Source organism: Meles meles, chromosome 10 (genome assembly GCF_922984935.1).
Source record: "Meles meles chromosome 10, mMelMel3.1 paternal haplotype, whole genome shotgun sequence".
In the NCBI taxonomy this organism is placed as follows: Eukaryota; Metazoa; Chordata; class Mammalia; order Carnivora; family Mustelidae; genus Meles; species Meles meles.
Window position 1 is genome coordinate 91,550,459 of NC_060075.1, and position 24,605 is coordinate 91,575,063.

The following is a 24,605-nucleotide window of genomic DNA, read 5'->3' on the forward strand; positions in this document are numbered from 1 at the left end:
ACAATCTTCCAGAAATCAAGAGTTTCCTGGCTGCTCTGCTCTTCCATTTTTCTTCCTAGGGAACATCACAGTTTGGACTGAGGTAAATCTCATTCCTTAAGAGTTCATCCCTGTGATATTTTGCTTGCCAAGGAGAAGTGTATAGGACTTTTAAGTAACTGGAGATGAATCTTTGAAAGATGTCTCCCAGTGTTTGGCACTGAAGTGTTTTCTTTGTTTAGAATGGCATTATAAGGGATGCTGGTTCATCGAATAATGCTTTTGAGCCTGACGAAGATATTGAAGATCCAGAAGACCTTGATATCCCAACCAAGGAAATAGAGATTCAAGTGGATTGGAACTCTGAGCTTCCGGTCAAAGTGAATGTTCCCAAAGTGCCAATCCATAGCCTTGTGCTTGACTGTGGAGCTGTGTCTTTCTTGGATGTTGTTGGAGTGAGATCCCTGCGAATGGTAAGGTTTTGGTGCTTTGGTTTATAGATCTGGAGCTTGGGCAGTAGTAACAGGATAAGGGTCGCCTGGTCTTACAAAGGGACAGTTGTTGGGTCTGTAGTTTTTGTAGAGGAATGCTTTTGCACTAGAGTATATTTGAAAGCGTGGGCTGTGAGGCCAGACCAGGGGGGGCAGGGGGGGTGGCGTTCTGAATCCTGGGTCTACTATGTACTAGTGGTGTGACCATGGACAAGTCACTTAATCTATCTATACCTCAGTTTCTTCATCTGCAATATGGGGGTAATGATGGTTCCTACTTCACAGGGTTTGTTATGAGGATTAAATAGGCTTATATATATGTATACATTATATATGTAGTTTATTTTATTAGCTACATATATAATATATATTATATAGGTATTATGTATAAATAAAGAGGTAGTTTAGAAGAGTATGTTAGGAAATATATTTATTAAGTTTTCTTTTTCTTAGAGTACGTAGAAGACAGGATATTAGAAGGAGGAAAAATGGATAGCTGTTTGTGTCAAGTGTTATGTTTTTATTTGTAACACGAACGACAGCAGGGTAAGGCCCCCCCCAGAGAACATGGGAGGACTGGAAAAGCCAGGCGTCATTAAGAGGTTAGAGCAGGAAGCAGGTCGGTATCTAAGACATCAAAGCAAGAGTGGAGGAGCGTGCGGGACAGAAACTTTCATGGTGTCAGAAACCAGTTATGCAGGCTCAAGCAAATAGTTGTGGAGTGCCTAATATTGGCCAAGTGCTCGCCAGGCACACGAGAGACACAATAAAGCCACCGCAGCCCCTATCCTGGAGGGACTAACTAGTCTAGAGGGGAAGGCAAACATTAAGGCAAACATTAAACAAACATTTAGCCAACTGTAGGAAGTGCCCCCACACACAAGTGTCAACGTGGCTAGATGTCAAATTTAGGTGAAGCTTCAGATAGGTATTAAGAGGGCTGGGGTTAAAAACAGGTTCAAGGCACTGATAATCAGATGTAATAAATGGAAATAACCCCGGTAGCTAAAGAGGATTAAGAGTACACATAATCATGATGAGCGTTGGGTAATATAGGGAACTGCTGAATCCCTATATCATAACCCTGAGACTAACAACACTGTAGTTAACTACACTGGAATTAAAATTTAAAAAAATTTTAAGTCTATTAAAAAAGTATGGCAATGACCCCAAACTGGAGTTTAGCTTCATCAGGGCTTCCTGGCTACCTGGGCAAGAGCAAATGATGATTCCACGGGGTGGGTCCTGGGCTGGTGAGGTAGAAAAGCGATTATACTCGACAGAAGAGTTCAGGAATATGCTGGGAGGTTCTATTCCAGTTATTTTGGAAAACCTGGCTATTATAATAAGCATTTGAGAACGGAAATGAAGACATAAATCTTGTTCTGCATTGTGCATTTCACTCAGCTGCGGCTCAGATCCATTGAAGACTGTGTTAGTGCAAGGGTTTAATGAATTGCTTTTGGGGAGAGTCAGAACTTATTTAATGCTGGGATAGTTTCCACACCTAACCAATAGTTCTTTCAAATGCTATAAGGGCAATTGTGATATCTCCAAACATTATACTTGCGCAGAGGTCTTGATTTTTTCCCCCCCAGAAATGTCACGTTCTGTTTTATTATTGCCCATAGTTCTTGTGTCTTGGGTTTTTATTTTTAATTTTTACTAATTTGTATATTTTTATTGAAGCATAATTTTTAAAAAAGATTTTATTTATTTATTTGACAGAGGAGAGAGAGCACAAGTAGGCAAAGCAGCAGGCAGAGGCAGAGGAGGAAGCAGGCTCTCTGCTGAGCAGGGAGTGTGATGCAGGGCTTGATCCCAGGACCCTGGGATCATGACCTGAGCCGAAGGTAGATGCTTAGCCAACTGAGCCACCCAGGCGCCCCTACTGAAGTATAATTAACATACAGTGTTATATTAGTTTCGGGTAAACAATATAATGATTCAAAAATTCTATACATCACTCAGTCTCATCACGATAAGTGTACTTTTCATCTCCTTCACCTATTTCACCCATCCCCCACCCACCTCCTGTCTGATAACCATCAGTTTGTTCTCCGTATTTAAGACTCTGGGGTAAAAAAAAAAAAAAAAAAGACTCTCAGGTTTTTTTGTTTTTGTTTGTCTCTTTTGTTTGCTCATTTGGTTTTTTTCTTAAATTCCACATGTGAGTGAAATCATATGGTATGTCTTTCTGTGACTAACTTATTTCACTTAGCATTATGAGTGATGTTGAATATCTTTTCATGTGTCTGTTGGTCCATCATGCTGTTGCAAATGGCAAGATCTCATTATTTTTCATGGCTCAGTAATTTTGGGGTGTGTGTGTGTGTGTGTGTGTGTGTGTCTACACCACTTCTTTACCCATTCCATCTATGGTTGGACACTTGGGTTGCTTCCACATCTTGGCTATTTTAAGTAATGCTACAATAGACAGAGGGATGTGTATATCTTTTTGAATTAGTGTTTTCATTTTCTTTGAGTGGATAAATACCCAGCAGTGGAATTACTGGATCATATGTTACTTCTTTTTTTAATTATTTTAGGAAGGTCCATACTGTTTTCCTCAGGACCTCCACCAATTTACATTCCCATCAACAGCACACAAGGGTTGCTTTTTCTCCACATTCTTGCCAACTCTTGTTACTTCTTGTCTTTTTTGATACCAGCCATTTTGACAAGGTGATACCTCATTGTGGTTTTGATTTACATTTACCATGATGAGTGATGTTGAGCCTCTTCTCATGTGTCTGTTGGCCATTTATAGGTCTTCTAGGGAAGATGTCTATTCAGGTCCTTTGTCCATTTTTTAATGAGATTATTTGGGGTATGGGTGTGTTGAATTCTATAAACTATATATTTTAGATATTAGCACCTTATTGGATATATCATTTGTGAATATGTTCTCCCATTCAGTAGGTTGCTGGGTCCTAATAGTTGCACTTTGCTTTTGTTTCCCTCGCCTGAGGAGTCATATTTAGAAAAATATTTCAATGGCTGATGTCAAAGAAATTACTGCCTATATTTTCTTCCAGGATTTTTATGGTTTCAGGTGCCGCATTTAGGCCCTTAATCCATTTTGAGTTTATTTTTGTGTTATGAGGTAAAAAAGTGGCCCACTTGCATTCTTTTGCATGTAGCCATCCAGTTTTCCCAACACCATTTGTTTAAGAGACTATCTTTTCCCCATTGTGTATTCTTGCCTCTTTCATCATCGGCTAATTGACCGTATAAGTGTGGGTTTAATTCTGGGCTCTCTATCCTGTTCCGTTGATCAATATGTCTGTTTTTGTGCCTGTATCAGACGGTTTTGATTACTAGAGCTTTGTAGTGAATCTCAAAACTCGGGATTGTGATACCTCCCGCTTTGTTCTTATTTCTCAAAATCGCTTTGGCTGTATCTAGACTTTTTTTCATTGAATTTTTTGTTTTGAGATAACTGTAGATTCACATGGAGTTGTAAGAAATAATACAGCGAGAGCCTATGTACCCCTCACCCAGTTTCTCCTCACAGTAACGTCTTGCAATACTACAGTATTGCAATTGCAAACTACAGAAATCACAATCAGGACATTGAGAACGACAGAGTCAAAATACAGAGGACTTTTTAGGTCAGTTTTTACATTTGGCATCCAGTGGCCACATACCCATGCTTACATGTCTTCTACTCGAAGATACAAACACATACTCTTGTTTCCAATCCACAGGGGCTGTGTTAGGAAGCTTCCTGTATTTTCTTCCCTTTCTTCCACAAATATCATTGAAGCCTCTATGTGCTATCCAGAGGGCAACAGATGCTGCCATCTCTGGAGACATGGTCTTCTCATCCCTAATCCTGCCATCATTGCAGGTCGAAAACCTTTGTGGTTTTCCAAGAATGAACTTTTCTCCAATAATCCACTTTCTTTTTTTTTAATTTTTAATTTTTAAAAAAATATTTTATTTATTTGTTTGAGAGACGGAGATCACAAGTAGGCAGAGAGGCAGGCAGAGAGAGAGAGAGAGGAGGAAGCAGGCTCCCTGCTGAGCAGAGAGCCTGATGCGGGGCTCCATCCCAGGATCCTGGGATCATGACCTGAGCTGAAGGCAGAGGCTTTAACCCACTGAGCCACCCAGGCGCCCCTAATAATCCACTTTCCTCGAAGTCCTGGTTAACCATGAAAGTATTCACATTTCTCCTGAGCAGGTAATGGAATGCTCCCTAACTGTGGACAGATAAAGTCACTCACTATTACAATTTTTTTTTGTTTTTAGATTGTCAAAGAATTTCACAGAATTGATGTAAATGTGTACTTTGCATCGCTTCAAGGTAAGTGCATATACAAATATATCTGCCTCTAAGACGTTCTCCTAAGCCCTTTCCTCTGCCTTGGAATGTGGGTACATAATGAGCCTTTTTTTAAAACTATGTTTTATTAGGGTAAAAAATGTCTAAGTATAAAAGTTGCCATTTTAGTCACACTGACGTATACAATGAAGTCAGCGGCATTAAGGAGAGTCACAGTGTCGTGCAACCATCACAACGATGGATTTCCAAAATTTTTCAGTGCCGCAAACAGAAATCCTACCCATTATGCAATCCCTCTGGGGTACTTTTTGAATCTGCGAAGATATTATTTCCTATTTGTTCAGTAAAGCTGGTAAGCCATGGAAAAGTATGTCCTGGCAGCAGTGCAGGGTCAATGGGGGAAATTGACCATGGGGATGACCTAGATCCCTTAGAAGAAGAGGATCCTCCAGGGTCTGAGTCTTTGTCTATCTGTGCACCAGCCTATGTATGTAGGAACATGCTATGGCTTAGGCTGAGTTCCCTAGAAGCAGGCCCTGAGATAAGGATTCTTGCGCAAGTGATTGACTGAGAGTGTACATGAGAAATTCATGAGGGGCTGATGGAAGAGGATAGGACAGGGAAGAGGCTGGACGAAGACATGGTTTTAGAGGTCTGCCTGAGCCTGATGTCATAGGGGGCACCCAGCAGGAAGAGCATCACGGGGATATCCTTCCTGAGGCAAGCAGGCCAGCCTTTTTATCCCCGTATCAGTCCGTCAGGGACTGTAGGTCCCCAGGTTGGGGTTTAGACTGGTGGCCAAGGAAAGTTCTTCAGGGAAGGGCATAGCCGTGAGCCATTAGCTGCCAGGCTTCTAGCAGCCTGAGGGGGGCGGTGCACTGGCAAAAACAAGGTGGTCAGGAGCCACGTCTGCCCACTCCAGCCAGTTAGGGTATAACCATTCCATGTGCTTCTGGAAAAGAAGTTCAGTCAGCTGAGAGCAGGGTCACATTTTGAAAATGAGGGAGAAAAAATTAGAAGGAGGAGCTAACAAGTTAGTATTGGCTGATGTTAAAAACGTGCTTTCCTAGAGACTGAACATGATTTCTTTCTTTTGAAGATCATGTGATAGAAAAACTGGAGAAGTGTGGTTTCTTTAATGATAATATTAGAAAGGACATATTCTTTTTGACCGTCCATGATGCTGTCCTCCATCTACAGAACCAGGTTAAATCTCGAGAAGTTCAAGATTCCATTTTAGAAACGGTAAATAAGCATTTAACCTTTCTACATAGGTATCTTTCCTAAACTATGATGGTTTCTGTGAAGAGCAAAAATTGCACAAATCTTTGTTTGAATCCCAGTCTAGTAGGATTTGGGGTTACCTGCTTAAATTCCCAGAGCCTCACTTTTCTCATCATTAAAATGGGAGTAAAAATGTTTACCTTACTGGGTCGGTAGGACAACTAAATACGATAGTTTATAGGAAAGCACCTGGTGGTACCAGATACATATCAGTTTTACAATGTGAGGGTTTACTGATAAAGGTAGGCATCAGCTATAATGATGCCTTTTTAGAATACAGGTGGTGAATCTTGGATTTTCTGTGATTTGGGTATACAAATGCACAATTGTGTATACAATTTAAATTTTCAGCCAGCTGGAAAATCTCGATGGTAAATGTCTTTAAATAGGATCCATTAGGTCATGAGTGATCTTTGAAAAAGGAAAAAAAAAAAAAGTCATGAATCAGTCCAGAGTTAATTATTTCCGACAAAATAGAATAGACCTGGTTTCCCAGGAGCCTCCTATTTTTGTCAACTCTCCTGATATCCCCCAGAAAGCCAAGCATTCCAGCTTGGGTCATTGGACAGGTCAGTGGGCTGGGTCATTGGGCCTAGTCCAAGAAGCTCTTCTTTCATGGGCCCTCTGACCGTGAATTTGGGCAACTAAAACAAATACTTATTAAAATAACAACAGTGGTAATTACTTCAGTGACAAGGTGTACTATATTTTCAGTTGGTTCCTTCTTTTTAAAAATAGGATGAGTAGATTTTTATTGTAGATCGGAAGCTGATCTTTGAAGTAAAATGAATCTAGAAAACAATAGTGCATTATTCTTTTCAGCTCTTGTTAGTGGAGAGAGCGTTTAATGCTGCTGGGGGATATATTAACACTAAATACCAAGCTGTGGATCTGAAATACATAGAAGAAAAAAAAGTAGTAAAACCACAAATCCCCCCCCTCAAAAAAAAGAAGAGAAGAAAGCAAGCAAGCTACATGCAAGATGCTGATCTTTGAAAACTCATAAACCTTTTTCTATTTTCTAACTTTAAATTCTCTAACCCATAGGTAACAACAACAAAGTAGGATCATACAAAGCATTAAAAAAAAGAAAAAACCCTCACATTAAAACTATTTAGAAGTGAGGTGTCCAATTCTTTCTCAGCATGAAAATGGTGGTTTCGTTATTTGTTTTTACTCTATTTCTGAGTCAAGCTCTCGGGCCAGGAATGCGCAGAAACCAACAAACCACGAGTGCCCCATCCAGGGCTAGACTCAGTCTTGTCTGGCATGATGGAGGCCTCATCTGCCATCAGTGCGCGGCTGGGATGGCTTTTTCTGGCCCCCTTTGGTTCTTTCCTTTCCTTCAGGAAATGTAATGTGTGGGTATTGTGGATGCAGTGATGGGACCCTCTCCGTGTGACCATCACAAGGCTTATCCCGGGATAGCCTCAAGCGGTGGTTCTACCTGCCCCCTAACTTTTACGTCATGGCCACCTGCACAGGGACTGAAGAAGTCTCTAATGCATTTCCACCCGAGCAAAGAGAATTGGGTTATTTATTTCTGAAATGAAAAGTCGCTCAAAAGCACTTCGAAACACCACCCTTGCCTTGATACGCATCTGGAATTGCTTTAGAAATACCCTTCAGACGTCAACCAAGGCCCAGATTGTTACTGGTTTCCTCTGTGTGGAAGATTAAATTGCGTGCTACTGCTAAAAAGCAGAACTTTCCTGAACAGTCAACCAGAGTGGTCCGTACACTCTGGCTTCCACTGGCAATAAAATGAATTTCCATCCAATTCAGCTGGGAGCGGCTTATTGTCATCGGTCACAAGCCCTTCACTGGGCACTCACTGCATGCTCGGTGGGGTACTAAGTGCTCTCAGCTCAGCCGCTGAAGGAGAAACACAATTGACGGCTGAGTCATTTAGGCAGACAGGGTGACTCGTTAAGCGGTGCACACTTCAGAGGTTGGGGAAGAGAGCTGAGAAGGAGGCGAGACAATGGCAGTTCATGACAGTTCATGACATGACATGTTCACACTTGAATGTGGAAAAAGTAGTACGAGGAAGAATCCTGAGGTGGGAAATGTAAAAGAACAGGAAAGCTGAAAAGGATTTCGCGGTGTGGAGATTAGAGATGAGAAGCACCAGCAAAGCTTCAAATAATTTTTTATTTGAGTATCAGCGTAGGCTGATGTCATTATCTTTCCAATAAATATTCTCTGTTCTCTTGGTCAAGATCACTCTCATGCAAGACTGTAAAGATCCTCTTGAGTTAATGGAGGCAGAGCTGGTTGAAGAAGAACTTGATGTCCAGGATGAGGTATGATCATTATTTCCTTTCCGAGAAAATAATGTGGATTGAATCTTGGCTGGATAGAATAATACAAATAGTGGCTGTGTCCGAATAAAACCACTCAGGGAAAATGACTTTTAAAAGATACCAAAAGGGGGGGCACCTGGGTGGCTCGGTGGGTTAAGGCCTCTGCCTTCAGCTCAGGTCATGATCTCAGGGTCCTGGGATTGAGCCCCGCATCAGGCTCTCTGCTCAATGTGGAGCCTGCTTCCTCCTCTCTCTCTGCCTGCTTGTGATCTCTGTCTGTCAAGTAAATGAATAAAATCTTAAAAAAAAAAAAAAAGATACCAAAAGGATGGCTTCACAGAAAGGGGAAAATGGAAAATAAGAATTGTCCCTTGAAGACGTTAAGTACTTAGGGACCTTTTGGCCCAGACATACAGGCACGTTCAGTGATTGGAAGCAGCCAATACACTGGTCCTGACTTTATACTTAAGCCTCTCTATACGTCTTCTTCCTGCCCCACCTCAGGAAAGTGGGCTGGGGGAAAGATGGCTTGAGGGAATTTCTAACCTGGGAGTTTTATAAGCTTCAGGAGAAGTTTGTGAGGGACAGGAACCTCACAGAACTTTCTTCCCCTGACTGATAATGGTAAACAAGACATACCCTCCATTTGAAACTGATTCCATATATTTTTTTGAAAGATTGTATTTATTTATTAGAGAGAGAGAGAGAGCGTGACAGAGATAGTGAGAGTGAGAGACAACAGGAGCAGGAAGGAGAGGGAGAAGCAGGCTCCCCACTGAGCAGGGCTTGATCCCAGGACCCTGAGATCAGGACCTGAGCTGAAGACAGACACTTAACCAGCTGAGCCACCCAGGTGCCCCAAGATTCCATGTATTTCTGATGCTCTTGAGACGTCAGACTCTTTCTAGAAACCTTGACCTAAACATAGTATCTGACTGACCTTTGTGGCTCCACCACCAATTAAAGTGGGACCAACAAGGGCTGATCACAGGAATTTTAAAGTTGAAAGATGTCTTGGAATAAGACATCCACATCCTAGCCCCTGCAGAAATCTCTCCTACTGCATCCCTACAGATGTTCACTCAGCTTGTACATGAACATTTCCAGATATTGGCAAATGGTAGCTTTTCAAGGGAGTTTGTCACGTGATTGGATGTCTCCAAGTGTTAGTTTTGCTTCCAAAACTAGATGCAGCCTTTCTTTAATAACCGCTCAGTGGACCTCCCACCGCCCAGCTCTTACATATTTGAGAGAAGCTCTCATGGGTCCCCCAGACTCCATTCCAGGCGAGATTCCTCCTGTTCCCTTTCCGGTACTCCTCACAGGCACACAATTTGTCAGTGCTTCTCTGTCAAGAATAGGACACAAAATCCCAGGTGGAGTCAGGTCAGTGAAGAGAGTACACAGCCACAACCGACCTCGATCTTATCAAGACACATCTGTTCCTGTGACTTTAAAATGTGTTTATTTCCATTGCAGCCACATCAAAATCTTGGCTTCTTTTTTCTCTTTTTCTGTTTTTTTTTTTAAAGATTTATTTATTTGAGAGAGAGAGATGGAGGGAAAGAGAGAGTGAGCGGGGGCGGGGGGGGGTGGGCAAAGGGAGAAGGCATGACTCTCAAGCAGACTCTTGCTGACCCTGGAGACCAGTTCGGGGTGCTTGATCTCACGACCTTGAGAACATGAACTGAGCTGATATCAAGAGTTGAATGGTTAACGACTGAGCCATCAGGTGCCCCTCAAAACCTTGGCTTCTGTTGAGCAGGGACCAGCTAAAAACTTGGGCATTTTATACAAACTATGGCCCAGGTAGGCTCCCCATTTATATTTACGTAATTGGTTTTCTACCCTAATGTGGGGTTATGCATATGTTTGCTAGATTACATCTTGTTGGTTCTAATTTATTGATGTAATTTCAAATCCTGAACTCATCGCCCAGCATATTAACTACCCATTTACCTGCTATCATATCAAATCTGATTAGCAAGCCTTCTCTGCCTTACTCCAGATCTTGATAAAAGGTGTTGAGAAGAATGATATTCAAACCCCTATGGTAAAATCAGGCAGTGCGGATGACAGGCAGAGATTTTTGTGGGGAAAATACATTGCTAGGGTGAAAATCAGAGGTCCTGCGTCCTTAGTCCACCAGCTTAGTGAGTCTTAGCTGAGTAAGAACTCATCACATTGGAACTTAAGGGGACGCCTGGGTGATTCGGTTAAGCATTTGCCTTTGGCTCAGCTCATGATCCCAGGGTGTGGGATCGAGCCCCACATCAGGCTCCCTTCTCTGTGGGGAGCCTGCTTTTTCTCTCTGCCTGCCACTCCCCCTGCTTGTGCTCTCTCTCTCTCTGGCGAATAAATAAATAAAACCTTTTTAAAAAAAATTGGAACTTAATGGGTACCTGGGTGGCTCAGTTGGTTAAGCAACTGCCTTTGGCTCAGGTCATGATCCCAGAGTCCTGGGACTGAGGCCCGCATCGGGCTCCCAGCTCCTCGGGGAGTCTGCTTTTCCCTCTGACCTTCTCCCCTCTCATGCTCTCTCTCTCTTTCGAATAAATAAATAAAATCTACAAAAAATTGGAACTTAAGAAGTTGCCACATTACAGAAGTATTTTCTGATTGCCATATAAACTAATGGCATCATTATCCAAGTAACAGATAACAGGGTCATTAAGGTAGAGTTTCTGTGGGTAGCAGAGGAGTAGTAGTAGAGTGGAGTGGTTTTGAGGGTATGAGCTGTATTTCTATTTTTTTATTATTTAAATGCGATTAGCCAACATAGAGTACATCATTAGTACCTGACATAGAGGGTATGAGCTTTAGAACAAGACAGATGTGTGTCTGCCCCAAATCTACTACCTACTGGCTGGGTAGCCTGGGGAAGATAACTGACCATGTCTTCATTTCAGTTTCTTCACGTGAAATGGAAATAGTAATACTTCATAGAGCGGTAGAAATTAAAGGACGCATGTGAAAGAATAATAGTGTCTTGTACATAGTAAGGGCTTGATCAATAGCACGTCTTGCTTTTAAATAAATCTAAGAACAATGAGGTACAAAATAAAGTTTTTACCCTACACACACCTAAGATGAGCAAATGTGAGTAACCCAAACTATCAAATCATATTTGTAAAAAACAAAGAGCACGTAGACTCAAGGAGAATTCGGTTGTATGAACGCTTTGTTTCCCCTTCATTTCCGCAGGCTATGCGTAGTCTTGCTTCCTGAAAGCGGGCTCAGGAGGTTGCTGTAAGCAAGGACTGCAAGGCAGAATTCACCCACCGATGTCATTCTATGCAAACATTTTCTGCATTGACTACTTCTTTGGACCTGAAACACTCATTCTCTTTCCATTTGATTTTTAAAACGCTTCTATTTTTTTTTTAACCTCTTAGCCAATGAAAGAGAACCACTAAGAATTTTTTGGAAAGGCTTTATTTATAAAATGGATAGCCTACCTCTAAAATGTGCAAAATGGTGAGGAGAATTATCCAGGTGATTTAGCCATGTCCAGATCTGCTGATGTGATGCTGCTGTCCCCTCCTCCTCCCAACAGATTTGCTAACAGTGTTCTCATGGGTACTGGAGTACCTCTGTTAGTTGGGGTAAGTGTGCCCCAACAGTCCCCGTGGGCGGGTGAATCAGGAAGGATTATCACAACGAGAAGTCCATTTCTGACGGAACTGGATACCCAAGAGTGGCACTGGTCACAGTGTAGGGTCACACTGAATAACTGCAGAAATGTAATTATTAACACATTTATCAAAGTCTTCAAAAATCGCTTTTAGTAAATACATAAGCAAAGTTTTTAAAATGAAAACTTAGTACTTAATAATCAGTGTGATTATACGTAACCAGATATGTAAACAGAGCTCAAAATAAAAAAAAAAAAAGGTTCACTTAAAAACTATAGAGCCAAGCTGATCTGTTTTAGAAACACTGATCCAGAGAAGCAAAGCAATAAGATTATTGTGTTCATAGAAGTCATTTTTTGGTATGATAATAGTCACAGATCACAATTAAGATCAAATAAAATATATGAGATTGTCTCCAGCTTAAAAATGCAGCTTTAATTTAGTTTATAGGAATGATCATCATGTACAGGTATATAGAGGTATGGTGTATTTAAAATCTAATGCAAAAATTGTGTTATTTTGAACAAAAAAATTTTGATATGTTTATAAGACTGAGTTCATATTTTTGTCTAAAACTTAAGCAGCATGTACAGTGATCTCTAACAGAATTCTGACTACCTTCCCCCCTAAAAATTTAAGAAGTGAACATCCTATATATAAGTCTATGTTTAAAATGAGTTGTTTTTTTTTTTTTAAAGACAACATTCTAAATGAACTTAGTATCAAAAGAAAAAACGTTGGTTTGGAATATACACATTGAAAATACATAGGTTTTTAAAAATCCATATTTTAAACTAGAACATTTTGTATCTTTTATTTTTACTTAATCTTTTCTGAGTGCCAATGGTTTTCCAGGTATTATGTATAATATATAGACTTTGGTCCTGAGGACTATTTCCATATATCACACTGCAGTGAATGAAGTTGTACTTGATTCCTAGGGAGAAAGAAATACGCAGGTCCCCAACTAAGACACCGTTTTGCCTGGTTGAGATTTGTGGTGTACCTTTGGCACAAATGTGTGAAATTCCCAAATGTGTTCGGCTGTCCAAAGTCAGCATGTCTTATCTCTGTGTTTCTTAAATACGATCAGAAACAAGTTATCTACTTCGGAAGGGTTATTATCAGTGGTCAGATCAAACTGGTTCCCTAAAACATCACTGTCATTTCCCCTTACCCAAATCATTCTGCATACCGGAATTGGAGTGAGTTGCTGTGGATTGCAGCGCAACAGTATTCTTTCACTCATGGGTTGTACTGTCCTTCGCTGATTTAGAACAGATATCTCCCCTGTTGGGAACAGCCTACCCAGGATTATGATATTATCCCATTTCCACATCAATACCTGCCTATAATAGCGACACATCTTCCAAGAGTAAATAGAACAGTCTTGCAGAAAATGGATGAATACCTCTGTTTAATAGAGGAAATGTGCACTGCCCTTTTTTTTTAATTAGTTCAAGGAAATACCAAAGTTCCATTTTACAGTAAGGCTAGAGTCTTGTAAAATCTTGGGTCCACTTGTGACTATTACAAGAACACAGTCTGACTTGTTTCCCAAGCACACTCGAGGAATCCTGCCTTTTCTGTGAATTTTGTGAATAGTAACCATACTTTAAAATCTGTATTGTCAATGGAAATTTTACTTGAAATTAAAGTTGTCTTCTGTTATGTTTTTAACCTCTAGGATAAGATTCCAGTGTTGTATATGAATTTCAATAACAAATGAAAAAAATCAAACATGTACATTTGGAAATATTTGCACCTTTTTTTTATTAAATGTAAAGTAGCCTTTCAGACTACTCTGGTGTGTCCTTTCTGAAGAAGACTATTAAATATAATAAAAAAGCTACATTTTCACTGTGCCATTGCCCTCATCAGCCATCATCTTGCTGTATTCTTTATAGCTTCACTTCTATTTGTGCGCAATGTCTTTTTGTAAAGACTTCTCAATGTAATAACAATGTTATGAATAATCTCAGTTCTTTTTTTTTTAAGACTTTTTGAGAGAGAATAAAAAGGGGTAGGGGCAGAGGGAGAAGCAGACTTACCGCTGAGCAGGGAGCCAGATGCAGGACCCAGGGCTCATGACCTGAGCTGAAGGCAGATGCTTAATTGACTGAGCCACCCAGGAGCCCTAATCTCTGTTAATTCTTGTAATTCTTACCCAAGTATTTCCAGTTTATTTTGTGCAATGATTTTCATTATTTTAGGAATTTTTTTTTTTAGATTTTTTAAAAAATTTATTTGACAGACAGAGATCACAAGTAGGCAGAGAGGCAGGCAGAGAGAGAGAGAGAGAGAGAGGAGGAAGCAGGCTCCTTGCTGAGCAGAGAGCCCGATGTGGGGCTCGATCCCAGGACCCTGGGATCTTGACCTGAGCCGAAGGCAGAGGCTTTAACCCACTGAGCCACCCAGGCGTCCCTTAAGCAAAATTTTAAAAAATATTTTATTTATTGAGAGAGGGAGAGATCAGAAGCAGGTGGGGGGAGGGGTAGAGAGATGGAGAAGCAGACTCTGCACTGAGCAGGGAACCGGATGTGGGGCTCGATCCCAGGATCCTGAGATCATGACCTGAGCTGAAGGCAGATGCTTAACGGACTGAGCCACCCAGGTGTCCTCTAAGCAAACTTGTCACACTGGTACAACGTATGTACATATCAAAAGGATACAAAGTATAGTGTACTGCTTGAGGAATTTCCACAAAACAAGGATACCAGGATAGCCAGCAGCCAGGTCAATAAGCAGAACATAACCAGCAGCCCAGAAGCCCTCTCAAGCTCTCTACTGGCAACTACTAACACCTGTGTGATGTCTAAATGTGGTGTCTGCCTGGTCGGATGTGGATGCCCAAACTGGAGCAAGAATCAAGTGGAACCGATGGCATGGGAAGTTGAAAAAATTCACTTGAGGGAGAACAAAGGAGACAAGTTTATTGAATACGCCCCAAGGGAGTGGCAGGCAGGAGAGCAGAGGAGAAGCTCTCTGTCATGAGGCAGTGTGTGGGGGCAGTTTTTAAAGGGAGAAGGGAAGGAGGTATGGCAACATATGGAATCTTCCCTTTTTTGGTAACTGCCTACTTATAAGTAGCCCATTGGTTGGTTAGGGTCTATGGATGTTCTGAGGTTGGTTGCTCGATGGGCCTGCCTGGATTCAGTCAGGGGGTCACTGTGGGCCTCTTCTACTGTCCATCACTCAAGCCCGTTTTTTTGGACTTCAAATAAAAGGAATCAAAGAATATTATTTCTCCCGCCACTTTGTGTCTCACTCCACTCAACATCACAGTCGTGAGATCCTCGTTCTCACTGCTGTAACGCATCTGTTGTCTGGACTTACGGCCAGTTCTTTATCCATCCTACCGTTCGTGTACACTTGTGTGTGTACATTCGTGTACACTTGGCTTTCATGAACAGTGCTCCCACAAACATTCTCATTGTTGTTGTTTTTTGGTGAACATAGGCACAATTTGGTGAAGTATGCACCTGGGGTGGATTCGCTGGGTCGCACACACATTCTGCTTCAGCAGACACTGCGCCAGATATCTAGTATCCACAGCTGACTGTTTTCCAGGGCACTGCGCCAATTTATACTACTTTCCGCTGTGAAGTTAGAGTTCCCGTTGCTACACATTTTTGTCAACACTTGATTTGTATGTCTTCTCCATTTGAACCATTTTTTAAAAAATTTTAAAGATTTATTTATTTGACAGAGAGAGATCACGAGTAAGCAGAGAGGCAGGCAGAGAGAGAGGAGGAAGCAGGCTCCCCGCTGAGCAAAGAGCCTGATGTGGGGCTCGATCCCAGGACCCTGAGATAATGACCTGAGCTGAAGGCAGAGGCTTAACCCACTGAGCCGCCCAGGTGCCCCTGAACCATTTTTTTTTTAAGATTTATTTTTTGAGAGAGAAAGAGCATGAGTGGGGGAGGGGCAGAGAGAGACTCCTCAAGCAGACTCCCTGCTGAGCGTAGAGCCCCATGAAGGGCTCAATTCCCGGATCTTGAGATCATGACCTTAGCCGAAATTTAAGAGGATGCTTAATGAACTTAGCCACTCAAGTGCCCCTCCATTTGAGCCATTCTTGTGGGGTGTGTAATAGTATCATACTGCGGTTTTAACTTGCCTTGTGCTAATGACTAAAGAAGTTAAGTGTCTTCTTAGATGTTTATTATTATTTAAATATCCCCTTTGGGGAATTGTCTGCCCAAGCCCTTTGCCAATTTTTCTTTTTGTTATCTACTTTTCTTTAATGGCCTCATAAGAATTTATATGGTAAGGATACAAATCCCTTGTTGTGTATGGGCCAAGAGTAGGCTGTCCCAAAATGGTCCACTTTGGCATGAAGATTATTTTTGAGTTAAAAGCAATTAAAACCCAGCAGATTCAGGAAAAGCTCTTTACCTCCCCCACAACTGCCTAAAACAATTTAGACAGAAGACCTATTCCAGGAAGAGAGCTATCACCATAGATAACTATATTATATGAACGAGGTACGGTAGACAAGGAGAGACCTAGCAAGGCCTATTTGATCAAAGTCCTCTGTGTCCCATTGTTTCTCAGTGACCCTGCAAACATTTAACGATCATTTACTCTTTCTCATCTTCCTGTCAATTGCATTCCATCCCTTTGAGGTGCCAGACTCCTACCCCCTTCTCCTTAGTTGAATGACATATGTACCTCTTTTCACCTGTCTTTGGAATCTCCGCATCTGTGTGGATTCCCTGTATGTAGGAAATTAAATTAAATTTTCTTCTGTTAAGCTGTCTTTAATCAAGTTGATTATTAGTCCAGCTAGAAGGATCTTGAAAGGCAGAGGAAATTTGTTCTCCCCAGCAGGTAGAAATATGTATTACAAATACGTTATTCTATTTAAAAGGGAGAAAAAGGAGCACAGCTTGGCCTTTGCAGCAGCTCCCAGTCTCCAGGCAGGATTCCTGAAGCACACAGATTGTAACACTCCTACAGTTCCCTCAAGGACTCTCTTTAATGTTTTATCACTGTAGCTTTGCTCTGGTGTTACATCCCTCCGATAATCATGAACATCTCCCACCCCAGAATATAAATTAGCAATCGTCCTTGAAACATATGACCTACTGATATACATCTGAAGGGTCTCATGACTAGTGTCTTACTAGACAGTAGTAAATAACTTTATCTTAACAGCAGCTAGCCCCTCAAGGTTCTGGAAGACTTGCTTCCAAATTCCTTAGAGACTTAATGCTATTCCTAACCTCCAGTAACCAATTGTCATTCCTCACAATCCCAGGGCAGCTCTTTCTATCCACCAGCCCTGTTTCTGTGCTATAAGAAAAGTCCCTTTTTGCACTGAAAACATCTCAAGATTTCTTTCTTGACCACTTGCTGGCAGTCCCACATCATATTCTGTGGATTGCCTTTTCACACTTAATTGTGCCTAGAATTTTAATGTAGTTCAATTTATCATTTTTCTCCTTAATGGTTAGCTTTTTTTTTTTTTTTGTATATAGTTTAAGGAATCTTTGCCAAAGATAAGGAAAATATTTTCCTATGTTTTCTAATAGAAATTTTATTTCTCACATTTAGACATATATCTGGAGCCGATTTTTGTATATGGTGTGAGGCAAGGAGTGAAGAGTGCTGGGTGCATAGTGGGTGATTAATAAATATTGCTGGAAGACTGAATTAAGCTGCAGTGATGCTAAAGAAGGCCAGTATGGTTTGGGAATCATGGTCAGATTAGTGTGCAGTGGTTCAGAGTTTCCTGGACTTACAGGCCTATTCTTGGAGCCTACCACAGCTTCACCTGCCTTATCTACCTGCTCACCCTACAGGTTTCCAGAAAAGGGGCTGGGGAATCCACTTTGATGCACACAGAGCTTCAGGAAGCTGGAGGCTCTCCTAGGCTCTAAACTCATTTTCAATCTGCTGACATCCTTTTCTTCAGGGACATCTCTGGGCCTGGACATGGAGGAACTGTTTTTGCACGAGATCTAGCTTGAAGGTCATCCCCAAGTGCACTGTTTTAGATATAGTGTGCCAGTATTCTGAGTACCCCTGCCCAACTTCAACAAAACAACTTTTTGAAATAATTACAAATTCTCAGGAATTTGCAAAGAAATGTACAACCAGATTCCCCCGTACCCTTCACCTAGCCTCCCCCAGTGTTCGCATCTGGCATAACCATAGCAAGTACAATATACAACTCATGACATTAACACTGGCACAAACCGTAGAGGTTATTCACATTTTGCCAGTTATATATACACTCTTTGTGTATGCTCATGTGTGCAGCTCTGTGCAGTTTTATCCCAAGTATAGCATCGCGTAAACCCCGCCACCATCAAGATGCTTAACTCTATCTTTAACGCAAGATTCCTTCTGAGGGCCCATTTTATTTTATTTTATTTTATTTTATTTTATTTTATTATTATTTTTAAAAGATTTATTTATTGACAGAGAGAGATCACGAGTAAGCAGAGAGGCAGGCAGAGAGAGAGGAGGAAGCAGGCTCCCCGCTGAGCAGAGAGCCTGATGTGGGGCTCGATCCCAGGACCCTGAGATAATGACCTGAGCTGAAGGCAGAGGCTTAACCCACTGAGCCACCCAGGTGCCCGAGGGCCCATTTTAAAAAGCACTCCAGCAGCGCCTGGGTGGCTCAGTTGATTAAGCATCTGCCTTGGGCTCAGGTCATGATCCTGGGGTCCTGGGACCACTTCGGGCTCCCTGCTCAAGGGGAGACTCTGCTTCTCCCTCCCCCTCAGCCCACCTACCCCCAAGCTCATGCTGTCTCTGTCTCTAATAAATAAAATCTTCAAAAAATAAAATAAAAAGCACTCCAAGCACAGATACACCTCTCTACATTGCACTACTCCCAGACATCAGGCCAAACAAGGATATCCTGAGTCCTTGTTTCGGAGAGCACCTCTGGTAGTATGCTTCCTACAGCCTAGAGAAGTTGACCACCTAATAATCTATTTTAGAATTGGTTTGCAATTTTTTTTTCCATCTTTACTCATCACTATCCCAGTCATGGAGGAGCTCTACACCTCCCGGCAGGAGCATCTGAAGGTCACTGTCCAGATGTAAGAGAACGGTGCGCATCCTGACCAACCAATGCTGCAAAGTCTTCAGGGAGACCAGGTACAGCTCTTACCTTAGTTCAGGCTGCTGTAACCAGTGACCATACGCTGGTGGCTTACACCCCAGACATTTATTTCTCACAGTTCTGGAAGCCAGAAGTCTGACATCAGTGTGGCAGCCCAGTCAGGTTCTTGGCGAGTGCCCTCTTCCTCGTTTACAGAAGGTTGTCTTCCTGTTTTGTCCTCACCTGGCTTGCTCTCCGGCCTCTTCCTGTAAAGGCACTAACCCCAACGTGAGGGCTCCACTGTCCTGACCTCACCACCTCTCAAAGGTCCCACTTCCACATACCATCGCTTTGGGATTATGGTTTCAACATATAAATTTGAGGGAGACACATTTGGGTCATTGTGGTGCCCTTCAAAGCACCTGTGAACGAGGTGGCATTGCCGCACAGCTGAGGAGGGGCTCTGATCTTTGCGTGGTTGATCCAAGCAGTCAACCCCACCCCTTCCAGGTGAATTCACTTCCTTGCTCTTCCATTTGTGGTGAGTCTAGCATTGCAGGATCCTTGAACCCATTCCCCCCAAGTCTATACCACATATAAAAGGAGGCTCGAGCTTCCTTCTCTACCCTGGAACAGAAGTATTCAGGTGAACAGGAGAGATCTGTACCATTGGAACCCACCTGCGAGCCCATGACCTTTCTCCACTTGAGTAAGGGAAGAAGTGGCGAGCAGGGAGGCTGGGGTGGGGCGTGGGGAACGGGGCTGGGTTACGAGGGGTCTTATGGAGCACAGTAAGGAGCTTGGATTTTATCCTCTACTCTGGTAAGAGATAAAGGCCAAATGGCTGGGTCCCATTACCTAGCTAATCCAAGCAGCTGACCTGGACACCTAGAGATAAATTCCAAAGGTGAAATTAAAGTAGATGAATGAAGCTTTGTTGTTTGGTTTCCAAGGAGAGAGTGACAGATGAAAACAGACATATTAATTAGCTTTTGTGACTTGAAAAGCTTGTTCAAGGGATGTGGTTTTTATTTTTATAGTTTATCCTTAAGGCAGTTTTAGTATTCTATTATCTAGAACGATAAGTGTAATCATAAAAGCAATGAGGAAAACACGTGCTGTATTAAAACATTTAAGGCAGGAGTAGACACTGATTTGAGATTATGGAGTTAACATTCCTAACAAACATGTTGCTGTTTCAATGTGGGAGTCACTGTCTTTGCTGGTGTTACTTGCTTATAAAAAAAAAAAACCACAAACAGAACTTTTGGTCCCTGAAACAGAGGAAGACGTGACTGCCCAATACCTCTGTTTAAACCAGTTATTAAATGTCTATGACAAAATACAAGGTCTGGAAAACCGTGGAAACCAACCCCTCCCAGAGAACGCAAGGCCTTCCAACTTTGGGAGCGATGTTTTACTCTTCTCTTCCTCATCTTCCCCTTTCTGCACCGGAAGGCTGGCTTAACCAGAGACACACCCAAACACCAGGGAAGAAGCTCAGGATAAAAATCTAAACTCTGTACTCTAGGGAGAAACAGTATGGAGGCCAAATTTGTCTGCTTACATAGTTGAAGCTCGTTTCTTTTTTTAGTGTCATCTGCCTTTCCCCCTCTTTTCTTAGACACTAGCTTTCCCATCAGGTCCTCATTCATTCATTCATTCATCCATCCATTCATTCATTCGTTTACTGTGTCTCTATGTTGTGATGGGCACAGAGCGAGAAGCGGGGTACACAGTGAGTGACAAACCAGACAGAACAGACACAACCTCTGGTCTCTTTGAATGTACAGTCTAATGTGGGAGATGATCGATAAACACGCGAACATCCCAGCAAATGTACGATGACTACTTGTAGAGGCTGGGAGGCGACAAGCAGCGGGCCCTCTGTGATAGAGACAAACAGGGGTGGGGAGGTTGTGCACGCTCCTGGAGCAGGTAATATTTAAGGACAGAGTTAGCACACACAGATCTGTAGGAAAACTGTCCAAGCTGAGGGAACAGCGTAGGGAAGAGCCCAGAGGCAGGAACAATTTCAACAGAGAAGGGGGTTATCTGGAATTGAGAGACCAGCAGGCTGAGGAGACTGCCAGTGCCGGGTCCTAAACACTCCAGAATCTGTAACGGAAAGTTACTGAAAGGCCTTAAAGTGGGCGGTGGTCAGTTTCGTGTCTCTGGAAGATGACTGAAATATACACAGTCATTGAGCAGCTAGCTCTGCACGGGCACCTAAAGATCCGGTCACTGTGGTTGCCTGTGGGCTGAGGAACTAGGTGGCTGGGGGTCAGAGCGGGGAGGCAGAAGTGTTCCTAGGGACCCTCTGTTAACTTCTGACCTTGGAAGTATCCGGTGTATTCCAAGACCGGAAGCAGGAACAGGAAGAAGCCCACTGCAGATGTCCAGGACAGACTCGAGATATCCGGGAAGCTCCATGATCAGACTGTGGGCATGAGGAAGGGGCTGGCATTACAATAATCCCTGCTTTTGGATTCAGGATTGAGTGACTAAGTGGATGGTGATGATAGCTGAAATTCGGGAGAGGTGAAGAGGGAGGGTTTGGAGGCACGGACAGTTCCAGAATTTCTATTTAGGAGAGGCTCAGAGGGTGGTCAGCTGGTTGGAAGAAGGGGCTGGAAGAGCTGTGTCTTAAATATGCATCTGCACAGGATTTATAGAATCAAGATAGGTTCGAGTATCGTGCAGTAACCTCAAATACACAACACACATGCCTCAGAATTAAAAAATAGCAAAAATCTTGGGGACTTCGACAACAGAGTTTTTCATTTTTTTCCCTTGTTCACAGGGAGCTACAGGTCTAAATGCCTCTCTGGGCAACTGTCCTACACGCGATGGCTCAGCATTCTAGGCTGCTTTGATCTCAGGCATCTGCATCTCGACACATGAGAACTTTGGGACAAAGAAAGGGGGGGTGGGAAAACCAGCGAAGAGAACTGTGCACCTGTTCCTAAATATTTCCACGCAGATGCCATATGTGTAATTTCCCCCACATTTCAGTGGCCGCAGTGACTACCATCACCGAGTCTAACTGCAAGGAGGTGGGTAAATAGATCCTTCCAAGTGTCTAGGAAAGGAAGGAGAACTGGTAAACTCTAGGGCTGTCACTATGAAACTTCCATGAGAATGAAAGAACTTCCGAAGTTTGTGTCAAAGAATGGGGTACATAAAAAGGAGGGGCACCTGGCCAGCGCAGTTGGTGGAGCGTGTGACTCTTGATCTCAGGGTGGCGAGTTTGAGCCCCACGCTGGGTGTAGAGGTTACTCAAAAAAAAAGAATGGGGGTACAGGTTATGCAGAGAGTTGAAATGTGGGCCATCAATGAGCACCCCTTCCCCCACCATTAGTGTGTGTGTGTGTGTGTGTGTGTGTGTGTGTGTAGGGGGACCCAAGAATCCCAATTTGGGGCATGTTAAATTCAAGAAGCCTCCATCCAAGTGGAGGTATCAAATAAGCAGCTTCATCAGGAGGTCAGAGGATAGGTCTGGGTTAGAAATAGAATTGGGGAGATGAAAAAATATATATATCTGCATTGGGGCATCGGCACATGAGAGTGTGAAGTCCAGCGGTCTAGGCCAGTGTGGTCAGGAACACGATGGTCTCTGGAACAGGCAGAGGATCAAAGACAGCTGTGGACAGAACCCTGCTGTCACCCACAATTAAAAAGGGGTCTGAAAAGGAGACTGGGAAGAAACAATTGCAGAAGAAGGGGAGAGTCCAGAGTGACTCTGCTACAGCTAAGGGGAAGAGCTTTGAAAGGTATGTGTATTTCTGCTCTTATCAACGCAAACTCCCCCGCCTGCACGACAGATCCCTGCCCTTTCCGCACTCAGTTCCCCTCTCTGCACTGAGTCAGATCTAACAGCACTTCCCACGATCTAGTGACCTCACTGTGTCTTTTACAGCTTGGAAGGGGGCAGGGGGTCTCTGTGGGGTCTCTTTTGCAAGAGCCCTGATCTTCTATTCACGAGGGCTCTGTCCTCAGACCTGATCACCTCGCAAGACCCCATCTCCTAATACCATTACCTCGGGGATTAGGATTCCAACATATGATTTTGGGGGGAACATGAACATTCAGATCATAGTGGTGCTTGATATCACACTGCCCTGCTCTGTTTCCTTCACGTCATTGACAGTTCTACACTTGATCTGAGGCAAGATCATTCAGACTAGCATTTACAGTCCTAACTGTTAATTGTTTACTTGTGTACTGTGAGTCTGACCCTATCACCCCCAATACGAAGCAAGCTACAAGAAGATACAAGGAAAGCTTAGTTGGCGGAGGGGATGAGGATTGGGGAGCATAAGCAGTGGTTATTTCCTCTGAAAGTATCACATTTTCAGCAACTTTAAGACAGTATGTTGCTAAGAGAGTTGTTAATTATATGATGACAATAACTGGAGCGGGCAATCTGAAATGCCAATTGCGAAGCAAGCAGAGAAGGCAGTCACATACTGGCACCTTTATGAGGATTTTGCTGTCTCATCAGCCAAAGTCTCATGCCTCCTGACGTGGCCCTGGGACAGAGAACTCCAATGTTATGAGCTAGCTACAGCCTTGAGACAGGATCTCATCTATCTCTACATCACAGGGCCTAGGACAGTGTCAGTCAAATAGTAGGTACTCAATAATTACTGAATAAATTTACATAATTTTATATAAATTATTTGGTCTCTATAACCAGATAACATACATTACTTCATTACTTACACAATAAATAAAGTTGTAAATGTTGCCAACAGCTTAGTTGGATTTGGGCTGAAAACTACCCAATGATTTGGACACAAACTTCCCCAGTGACGTCAGTGGGAGCATTTGCAGTCGGGGGTTGGCAACGTGGCCGGACTGCACGGAGGGAACAGCAAGGGAAGAGAGGAGTGGGGCCGGAGAGACTGCTCTTTCCAGAAGCTGGCAGCAAAGGGAAGTAAGAATAAGACCGTGAACCATAAGATGCAAACTGAATAGAGTTTTGTTTTGTGTTAAAATGTTGAGACTTTTTTACACACATTTTTTGTGTGTGAGGACAACAGAGCAGGTGGAGAAAGAACCAAAGATGCATGAGAAAGGAGAGCTGCTGGCGTATGGACGAGAGGAACCTGGCATTTATAGAACCAGGAGTTCCCTTTCCGCCGGGATACTAAGGAAGGAAGGACAGATTGGGAGTCTGGGTCAGGAAGCCCAAGGGATGGGCCTGCCACTGGCCTTTCTTTTCTTTCTAAGCACGAAGGGCAGAAACATCACTTCCCAAACTACTCTTCAATTTCTCCTCTTAATCAGTTCTGCTCCCCGTTTGCTCACACATCCGCCTCACTTCTGCCCTTTAGGCTCTGTCTGTCGCCTCCTCCCGGCTCTGGACCCACCTGCAGCCCCGAGGCCTTCAGTGGGCTTAGCGTGCGACCATGGCCAGTTGTCTGGGATTGTCCTGCTCTTTGATCCCGAGATGACAAAATCTCCCGTCTTATGAAATTGTTGGACTTCCAGACTCTTATCTGATTTCTCTCAGTGAGAATTCCCATGGAGTGTCTGCACATTTCACAAACCCTG

General features: G+C 42.9%; 1 protein-coding gene across 3 annotated transcripts in view; it reads left to right on the forward strand.

Moving 5' to 3' along the window:
• Positions 1-13,669, forward strand: part of SLC26A4 (solute carrier family 26 member 4) — a 55,528-nt gene extending 41,859 nt beyond the window's left edge. For all 3 annotated transcript variants that reach the window (XM_046019991.1, XM_046019992.1, XM_046019993.1), the window contains exons 17-21: positions 222-452; positions 4,728-4,782; positions 5,861-6,006; positions 8,268-8,351; positions 11,556-13,669. In XM_046019991.1, the coding sequence (XP_045875947.1) occupies positions 222-452; positions 4,728-4,782; positions 5,861-6,006; positions 8,268-8,351; positions 11,556-11,579 (540 nt within the window). In that variant the 3' untranslated portion in view covers positions 11,580-13,669. The remainder of the gene's footprint in view (positions 1-221; positions 453-4,727; positions 4,783-5,860; positions 6,007-8,267; positions 8,352-11,555) is intronic.
• Positions 13,670-24,605: the final 10,936 nt, after the last annotated feature.